The sequence below is a fragment of the Vipera ursinii genome, assembly GCF_947247035.1.
Source record: "Vipera ursinii genome assembly, chromosome: 3".
Classification (NCBI taxonomy): domain Eukaryota; kingdom Metazoa; phylum Chordata; class Lepidosauria; order Squamata; family Viperidae; genus Vipera; species Vipera ursinii.
This window is the reverse complement of record NC_139516.1, coordinates 62964056-62988711: the sequence shown is the minus strand read 5'-3', so window position 1 is coordinate 62988711 and position 24656 is coordinate 62964056. Positions and strand designations below refer to the sequence as shown.

The 24656-nt window shown below is 40.5% G+C and overlaps 1 protein-coding gene across 1 annotated transcript in view; it reads left to right on the top strand.

The window, feature by feature from the left end:
• Positions 1–24656, top strand: part of GLIS1 (GLIS family zinc finger 1) — a gene marked incomplete at its 5' end in the record, with an annotated part of 249980 nt that overhangs the window by 109970 nt on the left and 115354 nt on the right. Inside the window, one exon of the mRNA XM_083359025.1 lies at positions 1655–2744. Within this exon, the coding sequence (XP_083215151.1) occupies positions 1655–2744 (1090 nt within the window). The remainder of the gene's footprint in view (positions 1–1654; positions 2745–24656) is intronic.

The window sequence follows — 24656 nt, the reverse complement described above, 5'->3', positions numbered from 1 at the left end:
AACAATATCAATATATATATAAATTGTTTTGGAAGTTGGTAAATAAATTTAAGAAAGAAATTCCACAGGATGTGGAATTAAAAGTAAAAGCAGTGACATGATTTGAGATAAATTTGAACCAAGGAATCCTGAAATTAATATTTTAGAGCTCTATATAAAGGATACATGGAACATCTATTCAGAGATTAGAGTGTTAAATTAAAAGGAGATGTTCATGCAAGTAATGTAATAATAAAATATTAAGATATTTTGAAAAGAAACTAGTGAATTATAAATATTCTAAATATTTTTAAGAGGATATTTTGAATTTGTGGGATTTATTAGAGTGGTCACGTTGGAAACTGTCTCAAACTTCTTTATATCTATTATATAACTTTACATATGAAATTATATGGTGTATGTTTGCGTGTGTGTGTGTGTGTGTGAGAGAGAGAGAGAGAGAGAGAGAGAGAGAGAGAGAGAGAGAGAGAGAGGAGAATGACAATGAATTTAGTCATGGATATATCTTCAAAGTAGGGACGCGGTGGCTCAGTGGGTTAGGACGCTGAGCTTGTCGATCAGATGGTCGGCAGTTTGGCGGGTCGAATCCCGAGTGCCGCGTAACAGAGTGAGCGCCTGTTACTCGTCCCAGCTTCTGCCAACCTAGCAGTTCGAAAGCACGTAAAAATGCAAGTAGAAAAATAGGGACCACTATGGTGGGAAGGTAACAGCGTTCCGTGCGCCTTTGGCGTCTAGTCATGCTGGCCACATGACCACGGAGACGTCCTCGGACAAGCGCTGGCTCTTCAGCTTTGAAACAGAGATGAGCACCGGCCCCTAGAGTCGGAAATGACTAGCACGCATGTGCGGGGGAACCTTTACCTTTACCTTTATATATCTTCAAATCAAAACACGTAGTTAAGAATTCTCCCATCTACTTTAAAATGGTATTTTAAAGCTTATTAAATAAATTATCTTAATGCTAGTATTCCATAAAATTGGCTATAAGTCACTGAGTAGAGAAAATAAATAAATGCTCTTTTATAATAGTAAATAGAGACAATTTCAGAAGGTCTCAATAAGCACAATGGTTTTTATATATTACAATTATTGATAAGATTCTTTTAATTTGCTCCGTATGCAACCTGCATCTGCATAACCTGTTTTGTCTTCTTTCCCCCATTTCACTTTGAATCTTATACCAGTTTAGCCACTGTATAATCTGATGATGTGAGCAGCGATAATTTTACAGCTTTATTAAATGGCTAATAAAATTGGTTAATCATATAAGGTGATACCAGACTCCCCAAATAAATGTCACATTATTGATATTTCTGCTTGAGCTGAAATAAATTGTCCTATTGGAGAGATCTGGAAATAATTTGTGTTTTGCCTAAATTATCCGTTGAATCCATAGCTTGTGTTAAATATATGCATTTTGCAAACTGTTGTAGTTGTACTTTAATTAGTGTGAGTGCAGTTTGCTCATACCTTCCAAGAGCTAGCACTCTTTTTTATTGCCAATGAGGAAGCATTGAAAAATGTTCAAATGCAGATATTGCAATACACAAGAATTTAGACCAGCCCTTTCTTAGAAGCTTAATTGATGTTGCACCTTGCATGAAAATGCTAAATTCTCAGCATCCTAGTGACGATCCATGAAACTGTGTTGCAGGCCTCTCCCGTTTCAAGACTCGGCAGATGCTACCCCTCCGTGCATGAATAGAAGTCACACTACTCAGCATATAAAACAGGAGTGCTTGGGTGATTATAAGGGCCTATCTGAGGTTTCTGCACACAGAGGGATTACTGACGGAATGGAACTGAAAGGCTCAGGCGGCCTTCATCTTGACCACAATAGCCTTACCAATTCACTTTCATCGCAATTGTTTAATAATGAACATAGCCCCTCCCTAGGCTCCTTGTCACTCAACAGCCCTCATCATTCAAGTCGACCACAGGCAAGCAACGTGAAGAAGAGGTGCATCTCTGTGCTGCCATCTTCTGCCGATGGGATTGATATTACAACTATCATCCGCACCTCACAGACCTCGCTGGTTACCTGTGTGAATGGAGTGTGGACTAATTCAGCTGGTGTTTCCTCTTCCCCTAGAGAGATCACTCTCCACAGTGCTCAGAAACCCTCTCGCCCCCAGTCCTGCTCGCAGTCTGGGAACCACTGCCATATTCCTTCCCCTTCGGTATGCCTCGTCCCTGTTTCCGCTGAATCTATCCGGGGGGACTGTGACTATTCCCCAATGCAGCACACAGGAGAGAATGCAAGCTTCTGCCTTATAATGAATACGGCTTCCGCTCCTCAGCCAGATATTTTACACAGCAAACAGAAGTTGAATTTCTTAAAGCAGGAACCACTTGATGAATATACTTCTGCCTCCAGTCTCTTTCAGCATCACCAAGAGCTGCCACCACCTTATCATTTACACGAGCAGCCAAGCCACGTTCAAGGGGCACTAACACATTTACAGGCCTCTATGTCTCCAAAGTCTCTTCAGATGAGCGAAGGTGATGAGCAGGAGGCCAGCGGCGGCAAGCAGATCTGTCGATGGATTGATTGTAGTGCTGCCTATGATCAGCAAGATGAATTGGTTCGGCACATAGAAAAGACTCATATTGATCAAAGGAAAGGAGAGGACTTCACTTGCTTCTGGGCAGGCTGTGTTCGCCGGTATAAACCTTTCAATGCTCGTTACAAGTTGCTAATCCATATGAGAGTTCATTCGGGAGAAAAACCAAACAAGTGTATGGTAAGTCTAGAATGTATTTATTTGACTGGAAATGCACTGGGATGCCCCCTCCCCCCCTTTCCTGTCTTCTAAAATATTCTTCCAATAGAATTACAGGGTTTTTCATGTAACTTTGTATAGTGATATTATGAAGCAGTACCTTACCTGTTAAAAACAGCTGCTCTTTTATTACCCAATATCCTTTTCTCAGAATTATGCTATTACCCTATAGTTGAGTTGTTAATGCTTCGTTGTTTTTTTTTGAGAGGAAATAATATAAATATTGTTTATAAATATTGGCATGTTGCATTTTTTTTTTGCCCACTGCAACGAGGTTAGCTTTTAAATACAAATGTTTTATATTTGAAAAGGCCACTGAAAAATTAACAGAATGTTCAAAGCAGTTTGGAACAGTTAAACATAGCGGAGAGTCAATGTGCCTTGGGTGATATTTTAAATCAAGAAACATGGAGCACATTTTAATGCTTTTTTTTTTGCCCCAGTTTGCTTTTGAACAGTATCCCAGCTGAGCAGAAGCTTTTGAAATGATAGATGGCAGAAAAGAAAGAGAATCCTAGTAATTATTATTAATGACTAAAATTGAGCATCTAATATGACTTTCAGGATGGCCTTCATTTAATATATATAAAAAACAGTTTTCAGAAGAGAGCTATTATAGCTGTTCTTCTCTGATCAGGCAGATCTAAGCTACACCATAATGCCAACACGTTGAGAGAAACATTGTCTCTGGTTGAATTATTAGGTATGTGGGAAATTAAAATAAAAACTAATGATTTGCAGTTCAGTGGCCATAATATGAAACTCTTAATAGAGTAGGTAACCGCAAAGCAAAATTGGACCAGGCTTCCAAACTCAATTGTGAAATATAGAACAACCCAAACTGTATTGCTTACAAAGGAATAACTGCACCAAATGTCATCAAAAAGGATCACTTTGAAGAATTGGTGTTTATTCACAGGCTTGTGGTTGAGTATGTTTTGGAAAAACAAACTCCCCTTAAGTACAATACTTGTCAGATTTTGGAGTGAGAGTTATTGTTTTCAAACTAAGATGTACTTTATATTGAAGGGGTATATGGTAGTGTTGATTGACTTATTTTTCCCAAATGCTGTTTCTAAGAAGCAAAGTCTTAGGGTTAGGAATAATGTCTTAATTGTGATGAGAAGACATTCCTGACAGTCTTATTTTCTCATATTCCTGGTTTATTATGCAGATCATTGTATTACAAAGTGAAATCAAATAATTAAAGTACTGTATGTGGTTTCTTCTGCTCATGGAATAGTTCATAATGCCTCATTACACTTGTACTTTGTATTTATACACAGTATGCTCTTTGTATGTTAGTATTTATCTCTATATTTTTTCTACTCTAAATATTCCTATATAATTTATTACTAATATGATGCCTAATATACTAAATGCTATATTTTTGAACAACAGGGATTTTGCTTGTTTCTTATCCATCCTATCCTAAACTGTTTTATGTGTATAACATCCTTTAAATTTTTCCATTGACGTCATACTGGTAAATGATGTGGCTTATATACTGATGACAAGAATCCAAGCATAATAAAGTAGTACACATAACTTTCCACTGGATTAGATGTTGTTATTGCATTTAGAAAAAGATTAAGATTGCAAAAATTGTCACTAAGCAGCACAGATAGCTACACAGGGGAGATATTCAAATCTCCAGTTTCATTGTGTCTTAATAAGATAATTGTGCTGTATTCCTAAATTAGAAATTTGAAACTATGGAAATACTTGGATTACTCAACAGTGTGTGTGTAGCCATATTGGAGGTTGCTTTTAGAAGATATATGAAAACAGTCCTCTCTCTTTTAAAAGTATAATTTAAAAGCAAAGTTTCAGGCTTTTACAGTGGTAAAAGGTGGACTAGAACTCTAGATTTACTCAATACCATAAAACATGCTGTAGATTTGTTCTTTCGAAGTGTATGTTTGGCACCTATTATGTGGCAGTTTTTTAATGTTACCGTTCTAATCAGTTATCTTTATGTCATTATGTTAACCTCGTGTAATGGGTAATACTGGAAGAATTTATAATTGTAAATTTGGCTGTAGATGCTTATAAATAGTGCATTAGTCTATGGGTCTCGATTTTAGGCTACTTCAAGTATACTCTTCAGTATAAACAAACAATTGTCAGTACTGTAGTCAATTCAGTATATTTGAATAGATCTTTTGTCCAATCAGAATTGAGGTTTTATGTAATATTACAAAATAAACACTGAGTGTCATGTTTATTTTTGTAACTGTGGAAGAATTATGGGGAAGACTATTAAAATATATTTTGTTTCAAAAAAAGAAAAGATGAAATTAAATATTTAAAATAACTTTAAAAGTTTTTTTACAGTTAACTTCCAAAGTAAACCCACAATTGTAGACGATCAAAATGGATTTTCTTTAAATATGGCTTAATTTTTTGAAAAAAAAACTTTAAAAGTCATTTTTTAAGCTAAGAAAGCAGTGGGCAAACTGCTTCAAAAATTAGTGTTTGTAAGGAGTTTATTTGTAGATTGAAGTATTATTGTGGTTTATTCGTGTTTTTGTGCATCTGTTGGCTTCAGGGTAAGTCCAGTACCTCAAATTTAAAGAAGAATCATTTTGCAAATGTTAATTTTCATTTAAAAATAAGACCTTTTTTTTAGAAAGGCTAAATTAAATACTGTCATGATTTTTCTTGGAAGATGCTCCCATTCCCAATTTCTTCCAGTGACAAAAATAACAACATTATTGCTTTATTTGAAATTGGGTATTTTTCCAGTCTGATCAACATCATTTGTTGGTTAAATATGTGTTGAACAGATTCAAGGGAAGCTGGCAACAAGTAGCTTGCTGTCTGCTTGCATAAAAGCTCACTTCTATGTAAAATTATTAATTTCTTATGACAGTCTTTGCTACTATGTATTGTAATAGACAAAGGAATTTTGGAATTCAGGCTACTTGAGAACAGGAAATAAATGAGACATTTTGATTGAAAAGTAAATGGTCCACTAAAATGGCACTTAATCCTTTTATTATCTTCCAACAGCAGTTTCCACAATGTATTTTCATGAGGTAAGCTTCCCCTTCAGTCCAATTGTAATACTCATCATTACAGCTGGTTTAAATTTAGCCAGTATGTTTCCTTCTCAGTAAGAGAGTGGGAAAAATGGAATGCAAATTGTCATAAAGGCATTACTGATATTTTTGGGTTCCCTGGATTTGTTGCCAAAATTTATATTTTTTTAATTTTCAGTTAAAATGTATAATTAATGTATTCTTTTTTTCAACATTGTGTCCTTTCATTTATGTGGGGTTATGTTATGTTATGCTTTGCTTTTGTTCATTCTGTCTTTATTCTTTGAGCTGTGTGAGTAGTCTGAAGGAAACTACCTAATCTCTTTGCAATATCCTGTTATGCTTTATATATAGCTTGTGTTATTTTAGTTTTATTAAATTTGGTGCTCATCTGCATTATAATCAGAAAGATAGCTAACAAAAATAATGATGCAATGTCTTTAAAACCTGAACTTTTGGAAGATTAATTTGATGCTTTTTTATATTTGATGTCCCAGACTATAGGAATTTTGATTGTCTGAGAACAAAAATTAGACCGCTTAAATGTTTTCAAGTTAAAATCAAACCTTACATTTTGTCCTACCATTGTCTTGCATAATAATGATTAACCAACCTGATATAATACAAAAGTGGTTAAGTTTTTGTTTATGAATGTAATTAAGTTACTTCACTTAAAAAGACTTATGTTTGTGTATGTGAGTGTGCTGGACTTTATTCTACATCCTTTAAGCCAAATAATAAATTGTACTGAAATACTTAAACAGTCATAATATTATTATTTAAGTAACAATTTATAATATTCACTAAATTCAATTTCAACATCAAATAGATGAATAATATGGTACAGAAGGGAGATTTTTGGATAGCAAATAACATGTTTAGTTATTTCAAATAACCACATGAAAACATTTGCAGGAGTAGACAAGCGCCCAATTTCTGATGCACAGATACCTCAGTTTCTCTCACCTATACAGGATATTCTCATTTAGCAACCATTAGAAGTTACAACCATGAACTTTATGATCAATCCTTGCATTTATGATCTTTGCGTATGTGGAAAGCAAAGGAAAGCTGAAGTAAGATCATAAGCACAGTTGTTGATCTCACTTAATGTCTTCTTTGCTTATTGACCAAGTTGTCAGTCCTGGTTGTGTTCACTCAACAAGTAACATCTGTAAAGCCAGACTTCTGTAAAATGACTTCATCAGAATTTTCCCAGTTATACTCAATCTTTTTTCCCCAGAGTGTGGGTTCACAAGCCCAGCAGAGCATTAAACAATCCAGTAATTGGATCCAGTGGAATTGATGGCTCTTTGCCGATTTCTGTTTTTTGAATTGGGACTTGTGCAGGTGGCCCTCAACTTGCAACTGGTTACTTAGTAACCATTCAAATTTCTGACAGACTCTCCACAGCTACTTATGACTTAGTTACAATAGCTGCACATGCTCGCATGCACACACATGCACACATGGACCATTTGGGGTGTTTGGCAACCATCACCTCTTATGACCAGTTGCAGAATTCTATAGTCAGATGACTGTAATTAATGACATTTTTGCCTGTTTCCAGCCTTTATTTGGCTTGTTTCCAGTAAAATATAGCCCTATAGGAAGACATTGTTTTACCTTAATAACTGTGGCATTTGCTTAACGACCATTGGGGGAAAAAAGGCATGAACTCACATTAGTTATATGTGTTCCTTGGTTTACAACCATCAGGATTAACAATGGAAATTTGGGGGACTATTATGGTCATAAGACAAGGGCTATCTGTGATCATCTATTAGTTAATGTAGGGAATGTTGAGATTATTCCATTTGTTTAACATGATGGTCCCTAGACATATTTTCATAGATTTTGAGCCTGTTGAGTTCCTGTTGAGTTGAGATTTGGGGCCTGTAGAGGCAGATGATAAAAGAGTTTGGCACATAATGAGAATATAAGAGGATTGCCTTGACCCATTTCAGAGTGACTTTGGATCCACATTTAATAGTGATATGGTTTTGGTGATGAGCAATCTTTGCTGGAAGAAACAGGAAATAAAGATATTTGGATAAGTTGTTTTTATGTACAGGTAGTCCATGATTCATTTAGTGATGGTTTCAAGTTACAACAATGCTGAAAAAGGTAACTTACAACTGTTGTAGCATCCCACAGCCACATGATCAAAATTTGGGCCCTTGGTAATCAGCATGTGTTTACAAAGGCTGCCGAGTCTGGAGATCCTGTGTTCGAAACCTTCCCAGCCGCCTTCCAACAGGCAAAGAAATTCTGATCCCAATTATGGTCGTAAGCTGAGGACTACCTGTACCTTTGGACTATCCCTTCACCTTTTCCTTCTAGTCAAAAAGTATGTACAGAAGAACTGCGCTTAACCCTTACTGATTATATTCATTGGGGTGAGATTCTTAAAATCTTAAGAGATGTTTAAGGGGATTCCTGCAGTTCTCACTGCAACTTTTGGGTAGGCGTTAATAATCTGAAGTGTTGTTGTTTTTTGAAGACCAAAGACAACGTGCTGCTAAGTGACATGATGGGAAGAATTACAAAAAGTAAATAAAGGGGGGTATTTTTGGAGACAGCAGGACATGGAGCAAACTTTCTGGGACTAATTCCAAATGTGAGGAGAGCTCTTTTTTTGTCAGAACCATGGCAGGAAAGGAAAGTAGGACCTGGTTTTCCTGTGCACGGCGGTCCTGGCAACACTCCTTCTTCATGCTATGAATGTTTTTTGTTTTTTTCCAAGGGCCATAGTTGTTAACGATGTTTATCATCTTGTCTAGCTTTGCCCTGTAGGACACAGACCACATTCAAGCATCGTAGCAAATGGTATCTTCCACCTACAGGAATTGGTGTGTTTAGTAATTATTTTGTCATACGTATGCAAAGTCTATCTGACAACTAAATCTATATTATTTTTGATGTATCTCTCTCTCTTTAATAAGGGTGGAAATTGCGGCAGCATATACCTGAAAATAGGATAGGATAGGATAGGATAGGATAGGATAGGATAGGATAGGGCTAGAAGGGATATTGGAGGTCTTCTAGTCCAGCCCCCTGCTTAAACAGGAGAACCTATACCATCTCAGACAAGTGACTGTCTAGCCTCTGCTTAAAAATCTCTAGTGAGGGAACACCCACGATTTATGGAGGCAAATTATTGGATTATTACTCCACGATTATTTCAGGAGTATGTGTAATGGCCAGATTATTTGCATTCTCAAATAATAAATTAATATCTGCTGCATATCGTTCAGGATTTCAACCAAAATATATCATTATCTGCTTGCAAAAGTATATGCACCTTCCAAATCTAACCAGGACATCTTTGATATTACCATATACATTCCATATGTGTTTATGCATAAATGCATTAAAGAACAAAGGAAGTATTACATAATCTGGTCATCCACTCTATTCAAGTTGAACCATTAACAAAGCAGTCTATTGTCATTCTCTGTAAATCAACAAATGTCGTAAATTTTCTTTCTTGCATCTATGCATTTTTTAATGAAATGTTGAAGTACGATCTGCTTTGCAGATCATACTTAAACCACACTACAGTTGCCAGATGTGGCACTCTCTTATTTTGAATTCTTCTCAACACCTTCCCAGGCACACTCAATAAAATTTCCCTTACAGTTTTTGCATTTTTCTATTTTTCTTCGTACAAACCATAATATTCATATTCTTTTTGTCATCACACACAATGTGGTCTTCTCATGGATAGATACAAAAAATTCTAACACCTCAAATCTTTGGCCTCTTGGCCCTAATAAATTGAAAATAACTCAATTTTATATCTCCAATATTAAGTTTAATATCTCTAAGATAATGTAATGACATACCCAGGAAAGAAAGAAATGGAAAGAGAATATTTGTGTATGGAATCAGTAGAATTGTGGCTTCTGGGTGGGGGGAAAACAGCATACTGATGTGCCTCTGCAAACAGTGGCCAGGCATTAAGTCCAGGTCATTGGTGTTCTCAAAAAAAAAAAAAAAAAAAAAAAAAGAGGTCAGGGAATTGCGCACTTGGGCTCTGAAAGGTTGCTCCTTGTGTGGAAACCCATAAAATCCAAAGAAAGGTTTTGTAAGGAAGATCAGAAGTAATTTCCTTAAACGTATCTTTTTCCTCTATTTTCTGCACTTTCTATTTTTCTTCTTTTCCTTTTTTCTCTTAATCTTCCTCTGTGTTATCTTTTACTATTGTTAAAATGTTTAATAAAACTACTGTTTTTTTTAAAAAAGGAAATATATAGAATTACAATGCAGAATATATCTGAATCAAAATCAGAATAAAATGCTAGGTGGTGGTAGGAGGAGGGAAGTCTATAATTCGGGATCTCAGTTTTGAAATTTCTCTCTAGAAAAGCTCCGTACAAAATAGTTTTCCAATGGTTTATTACTTCTACAATGTGTATTACATTTTATGAAAGAAATAAAGTGCTGAAGTGGGTATTTTCTCCCTATATACTATAGTTGACCAAATGTTTAATTGCTTTGGATTCTTACAGTAGAGAAATTCATGAAATAACTGAGTTTAAAATTTGAAGCAAGTAGAATGGTTTTATAATTGTCGGATGAGAAATTAATAGCACTGTCACTCTGTGAGGAATGTGGATGGTTCAGAAATGTGATTGATAGACAGACAGACAACTACCTTGATCAGTGAAGAATGATGAAACAGAGTTTTGGAAAAAGTAGAAGTAAAGCAGTAAAGAAACTGATCGTTGTAGAAATGAATTTTATTGTCATAGTGATGATAAAGTGATAATGAATTTCTGTTGAATGTTGAATTATAAACAGGCATATTTGGAAATAATTTGTCTTTGTGAATTCAAAAAGAAAGGAAAAATTAATGTGAATCCTTTATAAATCATGTGCTTGATGCTAGTTGCAGAAAAGAATTGTGCTGCACATTTTGAGTTAGATCTATTTAGCAAGCCGTGCGGATTCTTCATTTGTTGTGTTATTTTTGGTGAGTATAAGATAACTTGTGTACAAAGGCACTCCTGTGCTCAGGTAATGTGCAACTTGTTTTGCTGCATAACTTGTCTTGGCCTTTATTTTGAAACTGCACCCAAAGCAGTTAAAAATGGGAAATGGAAAAGGCATGTTTTCATAATCCAGCTCAGTAAAGTTTGCACAACTTGTTCTTTGTTTCATCATCCCAACAATAAATCTTTCATTTATGTCAGCTAAGAGTGCCTACCAGGTCTGCAAATGATTACGTCTATGAATTGTGTTGGTACTCTTTTCACTGTATAGGTAAATGTTAAAATGGGGAGTTGAGCAAGGCTCTTTTATGATCTGGCAAGAAGTCTCTTAACCCCCCAAAAGTCTTGGTACTTCAAACTTCGTCAAGTGTTTCCAATTTCTTGTTCTCTTAACTATTGTATGAGATTATAGTAATTTACTCCCTTTGGTTATGGGAATCAGAGATAGCTGATCATACATTGTTCATAAAAACAGACTCCCCCAATCTGGTATTCTCTAGATGCGATATTTTAACAATGCTATTAATTCCCTTCTCACAGGAAGAACCATATCTATGCTATCTTTGAATAGAATTGTTGTAGTGATTTTAAGGGTAAATGTTCTCTCCAGCATGATCTTATGCATTGTTTACTGTGGCTCTTTACGATCGGTGGCCATTACTCCCAAGTAACCAGACATCAGATTGGGAAAGCCTCTGAAAATCATGATAATTAGTTGCTTTGCTCAACACCAGCCAAAACATTTTGCTGCTCATACAAAGCCAACTGGACTAACACTGACACTAGGAGAAGACCATTTAAAGAGGCTCAGGACAGGCAGTGGGACATAGACAGTTCTGACCCACCAACATCTGGAGTGGCCATTGCACATTGTAATATGTGTCTCAGTTACAGAATGACGCATCCTCACGTGTGTTGAAGATAGTGGCTTTGAGTCTGCTTACCTTTTGTTTTATTAGGAGAGGGAATCAGGTCAGAAACTAGTAAGCACTGCTTCCAGAGTTTCAGTTTGGAGAATGAAAAGTTAGAAGACTTCGATAAAAACAAGAAACACTGTGTATAATCTACCCAGGATTCTACCTAACATTGTCACTTCCCTTTGTTTCAGAGGACAGATTTGTCTGTTTTAAAGACAAGGAATGTTAGGTCTTCTAATTCAGCAGGAAAAAAAACACGGAACAATAAATATGGATATTTCTTACTCTAAATTTCTTTTTGTTTTCTGTTTATTTCCCCTTATCGTGGACATTTGGATAGTGTTGGAGAAATGCTTAGAATTGCTTGGCAAAATTGTGAAGTGTTTCTGTGATTCTTAAAGCAATCTTCTCTGCACTTGTTTTCCTCTTGAACATCTGCCAATTTGCTGAAAATGAAATCCAGCCACTGGATTGTTGTGAATGTCTTCCCTCTAAAGGCTGTGATTTGCATTGCAGATAGACTATGTCCAGGTGTTGGATTAGACCAGCTCAAATTAGGTTAGCAGGCAGAAGAGGCAATGTCATTGTATAGTGGTGGTCAAAAGTTTGAGAAGCCTTTTGAATTTTCAATATTTCTGTATAAATATGACCAAAACCAGGATCTTTTCTCCAAACAAGAAGAGAAAGAACTCAAACAAGTGAATCAAAAAACATTATACCTGTTCTTTCATTTATTGAGGAAAATGATCCAACAGCTGTTAACACCTGGTTAATTCTTATGATTGCATTTAAAATAGAACCATTTATCCTTTCCCTAAAGTACAGGTTTTGCTTTACTTTCCTTACTCTTTGAACATATTAGTTATTTTTCAGATTAGCTGCTTGATATCTATGTTTCTATGTTCATAATTTAAAGCAAGTAGCTCATTATATTTTGGGATAGTGCCACCAACTAGCATTTGAACAATAAACAAGAACAGTGTGTCTACTCACTATTTAGTATTACATAAGATGGTTAAGCAACTCGGAGTAATATCCTAATTTGCTGATGCTCACATCAAGATTGGGAACATATCTAATACTTCCTCCTTCTATTTTCCCCACAACAGCAATGTATATTGGTTTCATTTGTGTAGTGTATCTGGTTCTGATAAGGATTTTGCACCTTGCAATTTGGACTGTTGTTTCAAAATATAATGATGTGACTGGATATTGTGATTATTTTCTCAACTTGGATGTGGTCTGTGGAAATGTGACAGAATCTCAGCTTTTTCAAATGTGATCTTATGACAGAACAAGTGATTCTCCAGAGACGCAGTGGAAATATCATTAGACTATTGTGAAACTTCAAGGCATAATGAACTTTGATGAACACTTTATTGTAATAGCTAAAATTAAACTAAATCAAGACTAAGATGAAAATCACATTTTCAATACAGTGGTCCTTCCCCCCTTGAAACATTACAGAATAGATTTACTCAATAGATTTCTATTTGCAGAAAATAATGTAAAAACTCTGTATATAAATATTGTGTGCATAGGCATTAAATAGTTTACAAATTTTACATTAGCATTTATTCATAGAGGAAAACTTATTTATGCAACAACTCTTTTTTTCAACTCAAGGAGAGTAAAACATATCTTCCAGCTAAGTCCATTGTATTCAGCTTGCTGTCAGTACTAGAATAAAAGAAAAATAGTTTTTAGGGAATAATTTTAGCTAAAACCAGCTTGGACTGCGCGCGCACACACACACACACACACACACACACACACACACACACACATATAAATACTTAATTTGAAGAATCAGAACCTTTTATATCAGGAGTCTTCAAACTTGGCCCTTTTATGACTTGTGGACTTCAACTCCCAGAATTCCTCAGCCAGGCAGACTGGCTGAGGAATTCTGGAAGTTGAAGTCCACAAGTCATAAAAGGTCCAAGTTTGAAGATCCCTGTTTTATATCATTGTTTAGTTACAACTATTGAATTTTAGAGTCATCCTTGATTTTCTGTTAGTGCAGATGGTGAAACATCGACAATAGGTACACTTTGGTATCATTGGCAACATGTTGTACCTAATCTCAACTCTTTATTTTGCCCTGGCATTGAGAGGGACCTAACTTTCACAACCTGGCTAGACACATTTAGAATTGTGGAATAGGTTTTCTAACTCATACAACAAATGTTTTGGAGAGAACCATAATGTAGCTCTTATACTGAGAGAAGTACAGAACAATATTTTTCATATATTTTCTCAAAAATAATGTATGTTTTGATCAGTTAAATAGAATTATTTCATGAATGTGGTCTCTGGGACAATGGTTTCAACCCATCTCTCATTTAAAAAAAGAGTGTCTCTGGTTCAAAGTCATCCAGCTGGCTTCATACCTAAGGCAGGACTAGAACAAATAGTCTCCCCTTTTTTAGCCTAGGAGCCATTACATCAAACTAGATCACTAATTAAAATGAATAATGGCCATACCCACAATGACAGGGCAAGTTACTAGAGCAGGGGTGTCAAAACTGCTGGCCTGTGGGCCGGATGCATCATGCTGAAACCGCGGCCACCCCATTGCCGACAATGGCAAAAAATTCGTGATACGTTGTGACACGTCATGTTGCAAGTTTGACACCCTTGTACTAGAGTATAAAATGAGAACAAAATCCTACTCCCCACTGGCACTGATGATGCTACCTGGTTTGGTAGTGAAATGTCTGTAAGAAAACAAGCCCCAAATGAATAAGCCCGGGCAAAAACGATGTTCATTTACCTCGTGAGAAGAATGAGGTAGAAGTATGAGAAGAAAGCATGAAAGCATCAAATCAAGAGAGTATTATTTTATAATATGATAAACATTAGTTGTTGGGCTTCCACACTGCAAAGTATTTCAGAGCTAACTTGCACAGCTGCTCTTACTGTGTCTTATTGTCTTGGAATGAGGAAGGACTTACTTCACCCTAAATTTTATCAGTGTTAAATTTGTTGCTCTCACAGCACAACTTTTTATGCAAGCAGAATGTGATCATGCTACGCAGTTGTCTGTATAGCTGTACCATGAAACACTGAAAGATAGCGATTGATGGCCCTTCCTGGCTGAAATTTGACTATCATCGTCAATCATTCTACTACCAGTACAATGCACTGAAACTGATTTGTTTCTGGCCAACGATAAAGCCAAAAAGGTGGACTCAAAATGAGTTTAAGGTTAGGACAGGGGTAGGCAACCTCGGCTCTTTTATGACTCATGGACTTCAACTCCCAGAATTCCTGAGCCAGCCAAGCTCAGTCCCAAGCTGGCTCAGGAATTCTGGGAGTTGAAGTCCATGAGTCATAAAAGAGCCGAGGTTGCCTACCCCTGGGTTAGGAGATACAGAAGTATAGCCAGCCGCACCAACAGGCTGAAGAACAGCTTCTATCCATGGGCTGTCAGGCTCCTGAACGGGAAATAACTCTATGTATGATTGACTTGCGGGGCTGGCACGTTGTGCAATTAGCTAACATGGTGTAACAAGATGGTGGGTTTGTTGTCACTGTGAGTTGTGGTGGGGGGCACGAGGGGAGGCTCAGCCAATATCACTGTACACATGTTGTACTTTGATAATAAAGGTTCATTTTGGTACTTAGTCCAATCTTTTTTCTCTCTCTACAATTGTCAATCTAATGAAATTACATACTTCCTCTGTCTTTTGATCATTGTTTTGTGTTTCCCATTGCATAAGTTAGTTTTTTGCTATATATACTGTAGAAGATGTGTTAAATTGTGGGGTGCTCTTAAGAACATTCACATAATTTTTCTGAAATAATTATAAACTTTCAATGGATTAGCCACTAAATGGCACAGAAGAATTAGAATATTTACATTATTTGGCTGCCCTCAAGAGGTTGCCCCAAATTATGCAGCTGAGATGCATTCTCTGGGTAAGTGTTGTAGAGCTAGATTGTGGGGGAAAAAAGAAAGGCTTTATGTGTAAGTGTGTGATATATATGTAAACAGTCCCGTAATAGACATGTATATATGTTAACAGTTCAAATAATACTGCAGCAGCAAAGTGTATAAACTAAAAGCCTCCTGACAGAAAAACACGCGGGAACTTTGACAGCTGTCAAAGTTCCCCGCACAGCGCAGGCGCCACCACTGACAGCTCGCGGCTGTCAAACTCCGGACTACGGGGAAGCCTGAGCTGTCAAAGCATCCACCGCACAGCGCAGGCGCGACCACTGACAGCTCGCGGCTGTCAAACACCAAGCCACGCGGAAGCCGGAGCTGTCAACGAAAGACGACGCGGATTGGTCCCTGCCTGACACGGCGCCAAAATAAACACCTCTGATTGGTCCTCGCTACCAGCTGCCGGCTATAAAAGCCAGACAAGTTATTCTATGTTAGCCTTGCTCTTAAATAAACCTGTTGTTACTAGCCTGTCGTCCCGAGTGGTCCTTCGGCTACTTCACTGGCGACGAAGGTGGGATCGCTCCGGAGCTGAAGTCACGGCCGAGGAAGGAAGTTCCCGGCAAGAGCTGTCACGGAAGTTTTAACTTCCATCGGAGCAACCCAGGACTGGACGACATGGCAAACTTTGGCCGTGTGAGGGAGTTTGATACCCGCCATCCAGAGAGATGGCAATCACACCTCGGCCAAGTCGAGGGATTCCTCCTCGTCAGTAAAATCACTGACGACCGAGCAAAGGCCGCCGCTCTGCTGTACATCAGCGGGCCCCCGGTGTACGATGCAGCCGTCGGGCTGTTCAGCCCAGTGCCCATCACTGAAGTCTCCTACGCGGACTTGGTGGACCAGCTGAGCAAATACTACATGCCGGCTCGATCAGAACTGTACTGGCGGGTGCAATTCGCACAAAAGAAACAACGGCAGGACGAGCCCGCCAACGAATTCATCGCCGGGGTCAGACACGCCGCAAGGAACTGCTGCTTCCCCGACCTGGAAGACCGCATCAGAGACCAGGTGGTGATCGGTCTGAGGGACGAGAAGCTACAAAAAAAACTGACGTCCAAACCCGACATGAACCTGGCCGAGCTGACCAGGGAGATCATGGCATACGAACACAGCCACAAGAAGAAGCCGACCAACACGACCCCAGAGACCCCCGCGACCGTCTACCAGGAAAGCGCAGCCTTCAGCGACAGTGGAGAGTCGGTAGATTTCACCGACGGAGAAGCCCTACAGCGCCGAATGGAGCACCGACAGCCGAGAAGGGGAAAAACGTCGGACCGCCGGGGGTCCAGGAACCCTCCACCGCCACCACCGTGTTACGAGCAACGAGCCGCCTGTGCCAGCTGCGGGGGCAATCATGCCCGAGGAAGTTGCCGCTTTAGGAACGCGAAATGCCACAATTGCGGGAAGACTGGCCACATCAAGCCGGTGTGCCGCAGCAAGGGCCGGGACAACATCAATGAGGTGGAGGCAAACCCCCCAGGTAGGCCAGCTGCCCAGGCCAGCAGAGAACCCCACCCAGGCCCCCTGGTAGAGACAGTGGACAGGGTAAACAGCCTAAGCTCCAAGGTTAAGATCTGGGTCAGAATTCAGGGGGTGCCCTGCCACATGGAAGTAGATTCTGGGTCGGCAGTTTCCTTAATTTCGCTGACAACCTATCAGGAGATCTGTCAGAAAGGCCGAGGACAAATTCCCCTGAAACAAACTCAGGTACACCTAGCTGACTTCCAGAAAACCCCCATTCCGTTAGAAGGGAAAGCCAAGGTCGTAGTGCAGTACAAGGGGTTCAAGGGTCCCCTGGAGGTTTTAGTTACACCAGGGAACCGCACCAATTTGATAGGACTAAACTGGTTCAGTCCACTAGGCATCGCTTTAACTGGGGTTAACACCATCCTAACACCCAGCCTAGAAGCCGTTTGCGATAAGTTCGCCGACGTTTTCGATGGCACTTTAGGGAAATACACGGGTCCCCCCATCTCCTTACAGCTAAACCCTGCAATCCAACCAGTTAAGATAAGAGCCAGGAGGGTACCCTTTGCCCTTAAAGAAAAAATCGAAAACGAACTTGATCGCCTCGTAGGACTAGGGGTGCTTGAGCCAACAGAAGGGGGAACCTGGGAGACCCCTATCGTCACCCCAATCAAACCTAATGGTGAAGTGAGACTGTGCGCTGATTATAAGGCGACAGTCAACCTAGCCCTCAGCCCCCATGCCTACCCGGTGCCAGCGGTAAGGGACGTATTTGCTTCCATCCGCTCTGGCGCCCTTTTCGCCAAGCTTGATCTCACACAGGCGTATTTGCAGCTGCCTGTCACTGAGGACACTGCGGAGGCCCAGACAATTGTCACCCACCGCGGTGCCTTTAAGGTAAAGAGGCTCCAATTTGGCATATCGGCGGCCCCGGGTATATTTCAGGGTATCATGGAGAAGACCCTGAAGGGAATACCCGGGGTCTGCCCCTATTTCGACGATGTTCTCATCGCCGGAGAAAACGAAGCGAACTTAGCTGACAGGCTGTCAGCTGTGCTGAGCCGGCTCAGAGAAGCCGGCCTCAAACTTAAGCGGGAAAAGTGCTCTATTGGAGTCACATCCACTGAATTCCTAGGGTACAAAATAGATAGCCAGGGCATTCACCCCACCTCAGAAAAACTTCAGGCTATTCAGACCGCACCCAGCCCTAGGAATAAACAAGAGCTTCAATCCTTTTTAGGATTGTTAAACTTTTACCACGCCTTCATCCCCCATAAAGCCACTATTGCGGAGCCTCTGCATAGACTCCTAGACAAGGGTACAACTTGGTCCTGGACCAAAGAACATGAGAGTAGCTTCCAATCGTTAAAAAAGATTATCTGTCACAGTTCAACTATCACCCTTTTCAGGGAGGACACCCCAATATGCATCGCTTGCGATGCCTCTCCCTATGGAATCGGGGCTGTCTTAAGTCACATATTCAAGGACGGCACACAAAGACCCATAGCCTTCTATTCACGCACTCTAACCAAAGCTGAAAGAAACTATGCACAAATTGACAGGGAAGCCCTAGCAATAGTAGCAGGGGTCAAAAAATTTCATGATTACCTATATGGAAGACCATTTACTATAATTACAGATCACAAACCCCTGCTAGGCATATTCACGTGGAACAAAACTACTCCACAAATTCTCTCCCCGAGAATGCTAAGATGGTCAACCTTCTTAGCAGCCTATTCCTATCAACTAATACATAAACCAGGTAAAGAATTGGGACATGCTGACTGCCTCAGTAGACTACCCATACAAACCAGGGACTCAGACCCAGCCCCAGCCAGCCAGATTTTGGCAATCTCCCAACTTCCAGAATGCCCCCTGACTGCAAACATTATAGCTAATAATTCAGCTAAAGATAAAATACTTGCCAGAATCCTCAAATGGGCCACAACAGGATGGCCAGCTCAAAATCCACAACCTCAATTCCAACCTTACTATAACAGGAAAAATGAGATCTCAACACATAGAGGATGCCTACTGTGGGGAAATAGGGTCATCATACCCGAGAAAAACATTGACCAAACATTACAAATATTACACGAAGGTCACCCTGGAATTGTAAAAATGAAGGCGATGGCTAGAAGTTATGTGTGGTGGCCAGGCATAGATAAACAAATAGAAAAGTATGTGGGTGGGTGTTATACCTGTCAAGAGACCAGGAATGAACCACCCCAGGCACCAATCCATAAATGGGAGACTACAAGGAACCCTTGGTCACGTATACATATAGATTTTGCTGGACCCATCCAGGGCCAAAGTTTCTTAATTGTAGTAGACAGCTACTCTAAATGGCTGGAAGTCACACCCCTTAGAAAAACAACGTCCCAAGCCACTATTCAAGCTTTACGAAAAATATTCGCTACGCACGGCCTACCTGATACCATAGTTTCTGACAACGGACCTCAATTCACCTCTCGTGAATTTCAGATCTTCGCTATGAAGAATTGTATTAGGCTGGTCACGTCGGCGCCGTTCCACCCATCGTCGAACGGAATGGCTGAAATTATGGTACGATCCACAAAAGAAGCGTTAAAAAAATTCGTTAAAGGGAACTGGCAGAGGCGCCTCAGCCAGTTCCTCTTAGCACAACACACAACTCCATGCTCTACAACCGGCAAATCACCGGCGGAATTGAGATGGGGGAGAAGGCTAATAACACGTCTGGACAGACTACACCCCGATACATATCCAGAAGAAAAACAGCACCCCCACCCCGCCCGCACACTCAACCCAGGTCAATTGATTTGGGCACGATCATACACAGATAAAAACAAGTGGGTCCAAGGGACAGTAATAAAACAAACAGGGCCCATCTCATACCTTATAGCTACGCAAACACAGGGCATCATACGCCGCCATATTGATCAGCTCAGACCCAGACAACCACCACACAATTCTGAGCAACCAACCAATCCCGACATACAACCCCCACCGGAAATACTGCCTATGCCAAACCAGGAAGAAGAACACCAAAACGAGGATCCAGAACCAGACCACCCTCCACCCCTTCGCCGCTCAACCAGGAATCGGAGACCACCCACCTACCTAAAAGACTATCAGTGGGCAGGTTCAAACATCCAAGAGGAAAGAAACGCACCAGGGGAGGGGTAAGGGGTGTGATATATATGTAAACAGTCCCGTAATAGACATGTATATATGTTAACAGTTCAAATAATACTGCAGCAGCAAAGTGTATAAACTAAAAGCCTCCTGACAGAAAAACACGCGGGAACTTTGACAGCTGTCAAAGTTCCCCGCACAGCGCAGGCGCCACCACTGACAGCTCGCGGCTGTCAAACTCCGGACTACGGGGAAGCCTGAGCTGTCAAAGCATCCACCGCACAGCGCAGGCGCGACCACTGACAGCTCGCGGCTGTCAAACACCAAGCCACGCGGAAGCCGGAGCTGTCAACGAAAGACGACGCGGATTGGTCCCTGCCTGACACGGCGCCAAAATAAACACCTCTGATTGGTCCTCGCTACCAGCTGCCGGCTATAAAAGCCAGACAAGTTATTCTATGTTAGCCTTGCTCTTAAATAAACCTGTTGTTACTAGCCTGTCGTCCCGAGTGGTCCTTCGGCTACTTCAAAGTGAATAAGTAAACCTCCCCTTCAAAATACAGTGAATAAAATAGATTTAGAATACAATAGAACAGAGCTGAAAGGAACCCTGGAGGTCTTCTAGTCCAGGGCTTTTCAACCTTTTCACCCATTGTACCACGTTTAGGATATGGCAACATTCGGGTACCACCAGTCGCCTAGCAAGGTGTCAAAAATGTCATGACCAAAAAAAGGGGGAGGGGAAAGTAAAAAAGTGATGAAGTACAGGTAGTCCTCGACTCACAACAGTTCGCTTAGTGACTGCTCGAAGGTACAATGGCATTGAAAAAGTGCCCCCCAAGCCACAGCCAAGCAAGACACCTGCCTGCCCAGCAGCGCTCTTCCTTCTGTTCATTGTTGTGAGCATTTCTGTTGAGGATTGGCAGTGGGGGTGGGGTGGGGTGAGTTTGGTTTTTATTCACCCCCTCTGCTGGGTGGTTGCAGCAGGTTTTGGTCACTTCACATGACCCTGGGACACTGTGACCATCATAAATATGAATCAGTTGCCAAGCATCTGAATGTAAATCACAAGACCCTGGAAATGGTGCAACATTCCAGCCGATCGGGGCTTCTTCTGGGCTCAGCAGAAGCGCCAGGATCAGCGCTGAGCTCCAGCTGGAGCCTGGCACTGATCCTGGCACTTCCACTCAGCCCTGACAGCCCCAAAGAAGCGCTGATCCTGGCGCTTCCGCTGAGCCCTGACAGCCCTGCAGCTCCAGCCATCTCTCGCTCAGGCTTGTTTGGTGCTGCCACCGGTTCAGCTCATTCCCCTCCCCTGCTACCACTTTTCTTGGATGGTGGCGTACCACCTGCCAGGTGCCAGTGTACCACAGGTGGTACCCGTACCACTGGTTGAAAAGCAGGAGAAGCAATAGTAACTACAGATAAAGGCTTCCTGTCCATTCTCTGTCTATTATCCATATAGAAAGGACCCCACAGCACCCACAGAACCAGTATTCTGAAGCAGAAATAACGTGTGCAAGGTCCTGGATTGAATGTGCTTTGGATTGCATGGTCTCTCAATCGAGACAGCAATTTTTAGGTTTTTAGGTTGATTGGTTCACCTGTGTTTGATATGAGGAGAAGAAAGCACAAAGAGAAGATTCTGATCTCCTACAGAGCCAAAATACATCTTCACCTTAACAACCAGACACAAGGGGATGATGTCACCTTAGCTGCATCCTCTTCTTATGTTGCCTCCTATACGTGCCCTAGATCAGGGGTCCTCCAACCCCCAACCCCCTGAAGCAGATAATGCTCATTGAGGACCAAGGAAGCATATTCTAAATTAAATGTGCCAAAATGGCAAAAGGATTGGTGTAGAATTAGTTTCACAAGATACGGATGTACATAATTATGTGTTCCCAAATTGTATTCATTCAACTGTGTCTATGAAAACATCCTTGAAAAAAAGGTCCTGTTAAATTTAATCATAATTGTGAATATCTTTTGTCACGGTATTGCTTTTTATTTAATTATTAAACCTTATGAAAAAAATAAATTCAAATTGTTCTTCCAAAAATGCTGTTCAACTTTTGTGTTGTACTTTGCCTGGCTTTAATAATCCACTTCCAAATGTATATTGGTTTCTGGAAAAGAGGACTTATTATTAGGAGTGGTTTTTCTAAATTGGCCACAATGATCTATTGTGACCTACCAGCTGAATCATTGCTATATTTGCAGCACTGCCAAGATTGCTGCTGGAAAGGGATTGAACTGTCCACAATACATCAGTGAGATTCAAATATTTTCTTGTGTGTTACCCCAATAAATTGTATGTACAAAAGTTGCTTCCTTGCAATGTTCAATAAAGGTATTGCTGTGGTTGGACCGAGAGAGTTGTGAGTGGAAGTGACAGAGCAGTAACTAAACAGTCTTGTTCACATATCTTATTGAAAAATCTTAGGCCAACTCTCAGGGTAACTTAATTTTCAGCATAATTGTGCATGTCAGATGTAAAATGCTTTCAAAGTGGTTAAAAATGGAGACTTCAATGGGAACATGGCTCCAACTCATTTAAAAAGGTTTAGCTAATTATATACACATGAGACTATTGATAAAAAAGAGGGCAGCACTTCTTTCTTAAGCAAGCATCTATTCATGAACATGCTGTTTGCTATTTCTAGATATTTGTGTCTATATATATAGACACAAGAAGTAAAAACACTGCCTAACGTGCAAGCAGCCCAGGTTCGAATCTCAGAAGGGTATGACTGACTGATGAAGACTAATGAGTCCGAAATGCATATCAGCCTCCCTAAATTCTTTGTTAGTAATTTACACAAATATATGAACTGTCCGGTGTGACTACAGCCTGTTCGATGGCCTTTGAGATAAGGCTGAAAACAGGAAATAAAGATTTGCCCCATGTTTGGGGCCTAGCAAGGTAATCTAAGAGTTAACATATGACACACACACACACACACACACACACACACACACACACACACACACACATATATATATATATATATATATATGTATGTAGATCTAGAGTCTCGGGTTTCTTCCCGCGTTCCTTTCATCTTCAGAAAGTTGTGGCGACGTTTCGACGAAATCCCATCCGTCATCATCAGGCCGGAGTGTTCCTCCTGCTGCTTCCAGGAGCAATGCGTGGTCTGGCTGTTCCTTTCCTTCCAACTGCCGGTGGGGCTGTGTTCTGACTGGGTGGAGGCGTGGCTGCTTTCTGATTGGGTGGGGGTGTCCTCCGATTGGGTGGAGGCGTGGTTGTCTTCTGATTGAGTGGAGGCGTGGCTGTCTTCTGATTGGGTGGATGCGTGGTTGTCTTCTGATTGGTTGGAGGCGTGGCTGTCTTCTGATTGGGTGGGGTGTGTTCTGAATGGGTGGGGTTTTTTTGTTGTGTTGTAATATCCTGAGTGTTGTGATTTGGTGTCCTGAGGAGTGGGCTGTGTAGTGGCCTCCAGAGCTTTGGTTTGGCTCCGGAGGCCACTACACAGCCCACTCCTCAGGACACCAAATCACAACACTCAGGATATTACAACACAACAAAAAAACCCACCCATTCAGAACACACCCCACCCAATCAGAAGACAGCCACGCCTCCAACCAATCAGAAGACAACCACGCATCCACCCAATCAGAAGACAGCCACGCCTCCACTCAATCAGAAGACAACCACGCCTCCACCCAATCGGAGGACACCCCCACCCAATCAGAAAGCAGCCACGCCTCCACCCAGTCAGAACACAGCCCCACCGGCAGTTGGAAGGAAAGGAACAGCCAGACCACGCATTGCTCCTGGAAGCAGCAGGAGGAACACTCCGGCCTGATGATGACGGATGGGATTTCGTCGAAACGTCGCCACAACTTTCTGAAGATGAAAGGAACGCGGGAAGAAACCCGAGACTCTAGATCTACACATACAGACACCCGCGAGAATCTACGAAAACATATATATATATATATATATATATATATATATATATATATATATATATATATATATATATATATATATACACATATATATACACATACATACATATACACACACATACACACACACACACACACACACACACACACACACACACACACACACATATATATATATATATATATATATATATATATATATATATATATATATATATATATGTTTTCTGAGGTTTTCGCGGGTGCCTGTATGTGGATCCTTGGTTTTTCGGGTTTTTCCCCGCGTAGAATTAGAGGTGTAGGCGCAACATTTCGACGGAATCCCATCCGTCATCATCAGGCTTTAGCTTCCTTCTTCTGGGAGAAGCATGTGGCTGATTGTTCCTCTTTTTTAAACTGCCAGAGGGGGTGTGTTCTGTGGAGGTGTGCTCTGATTGGGT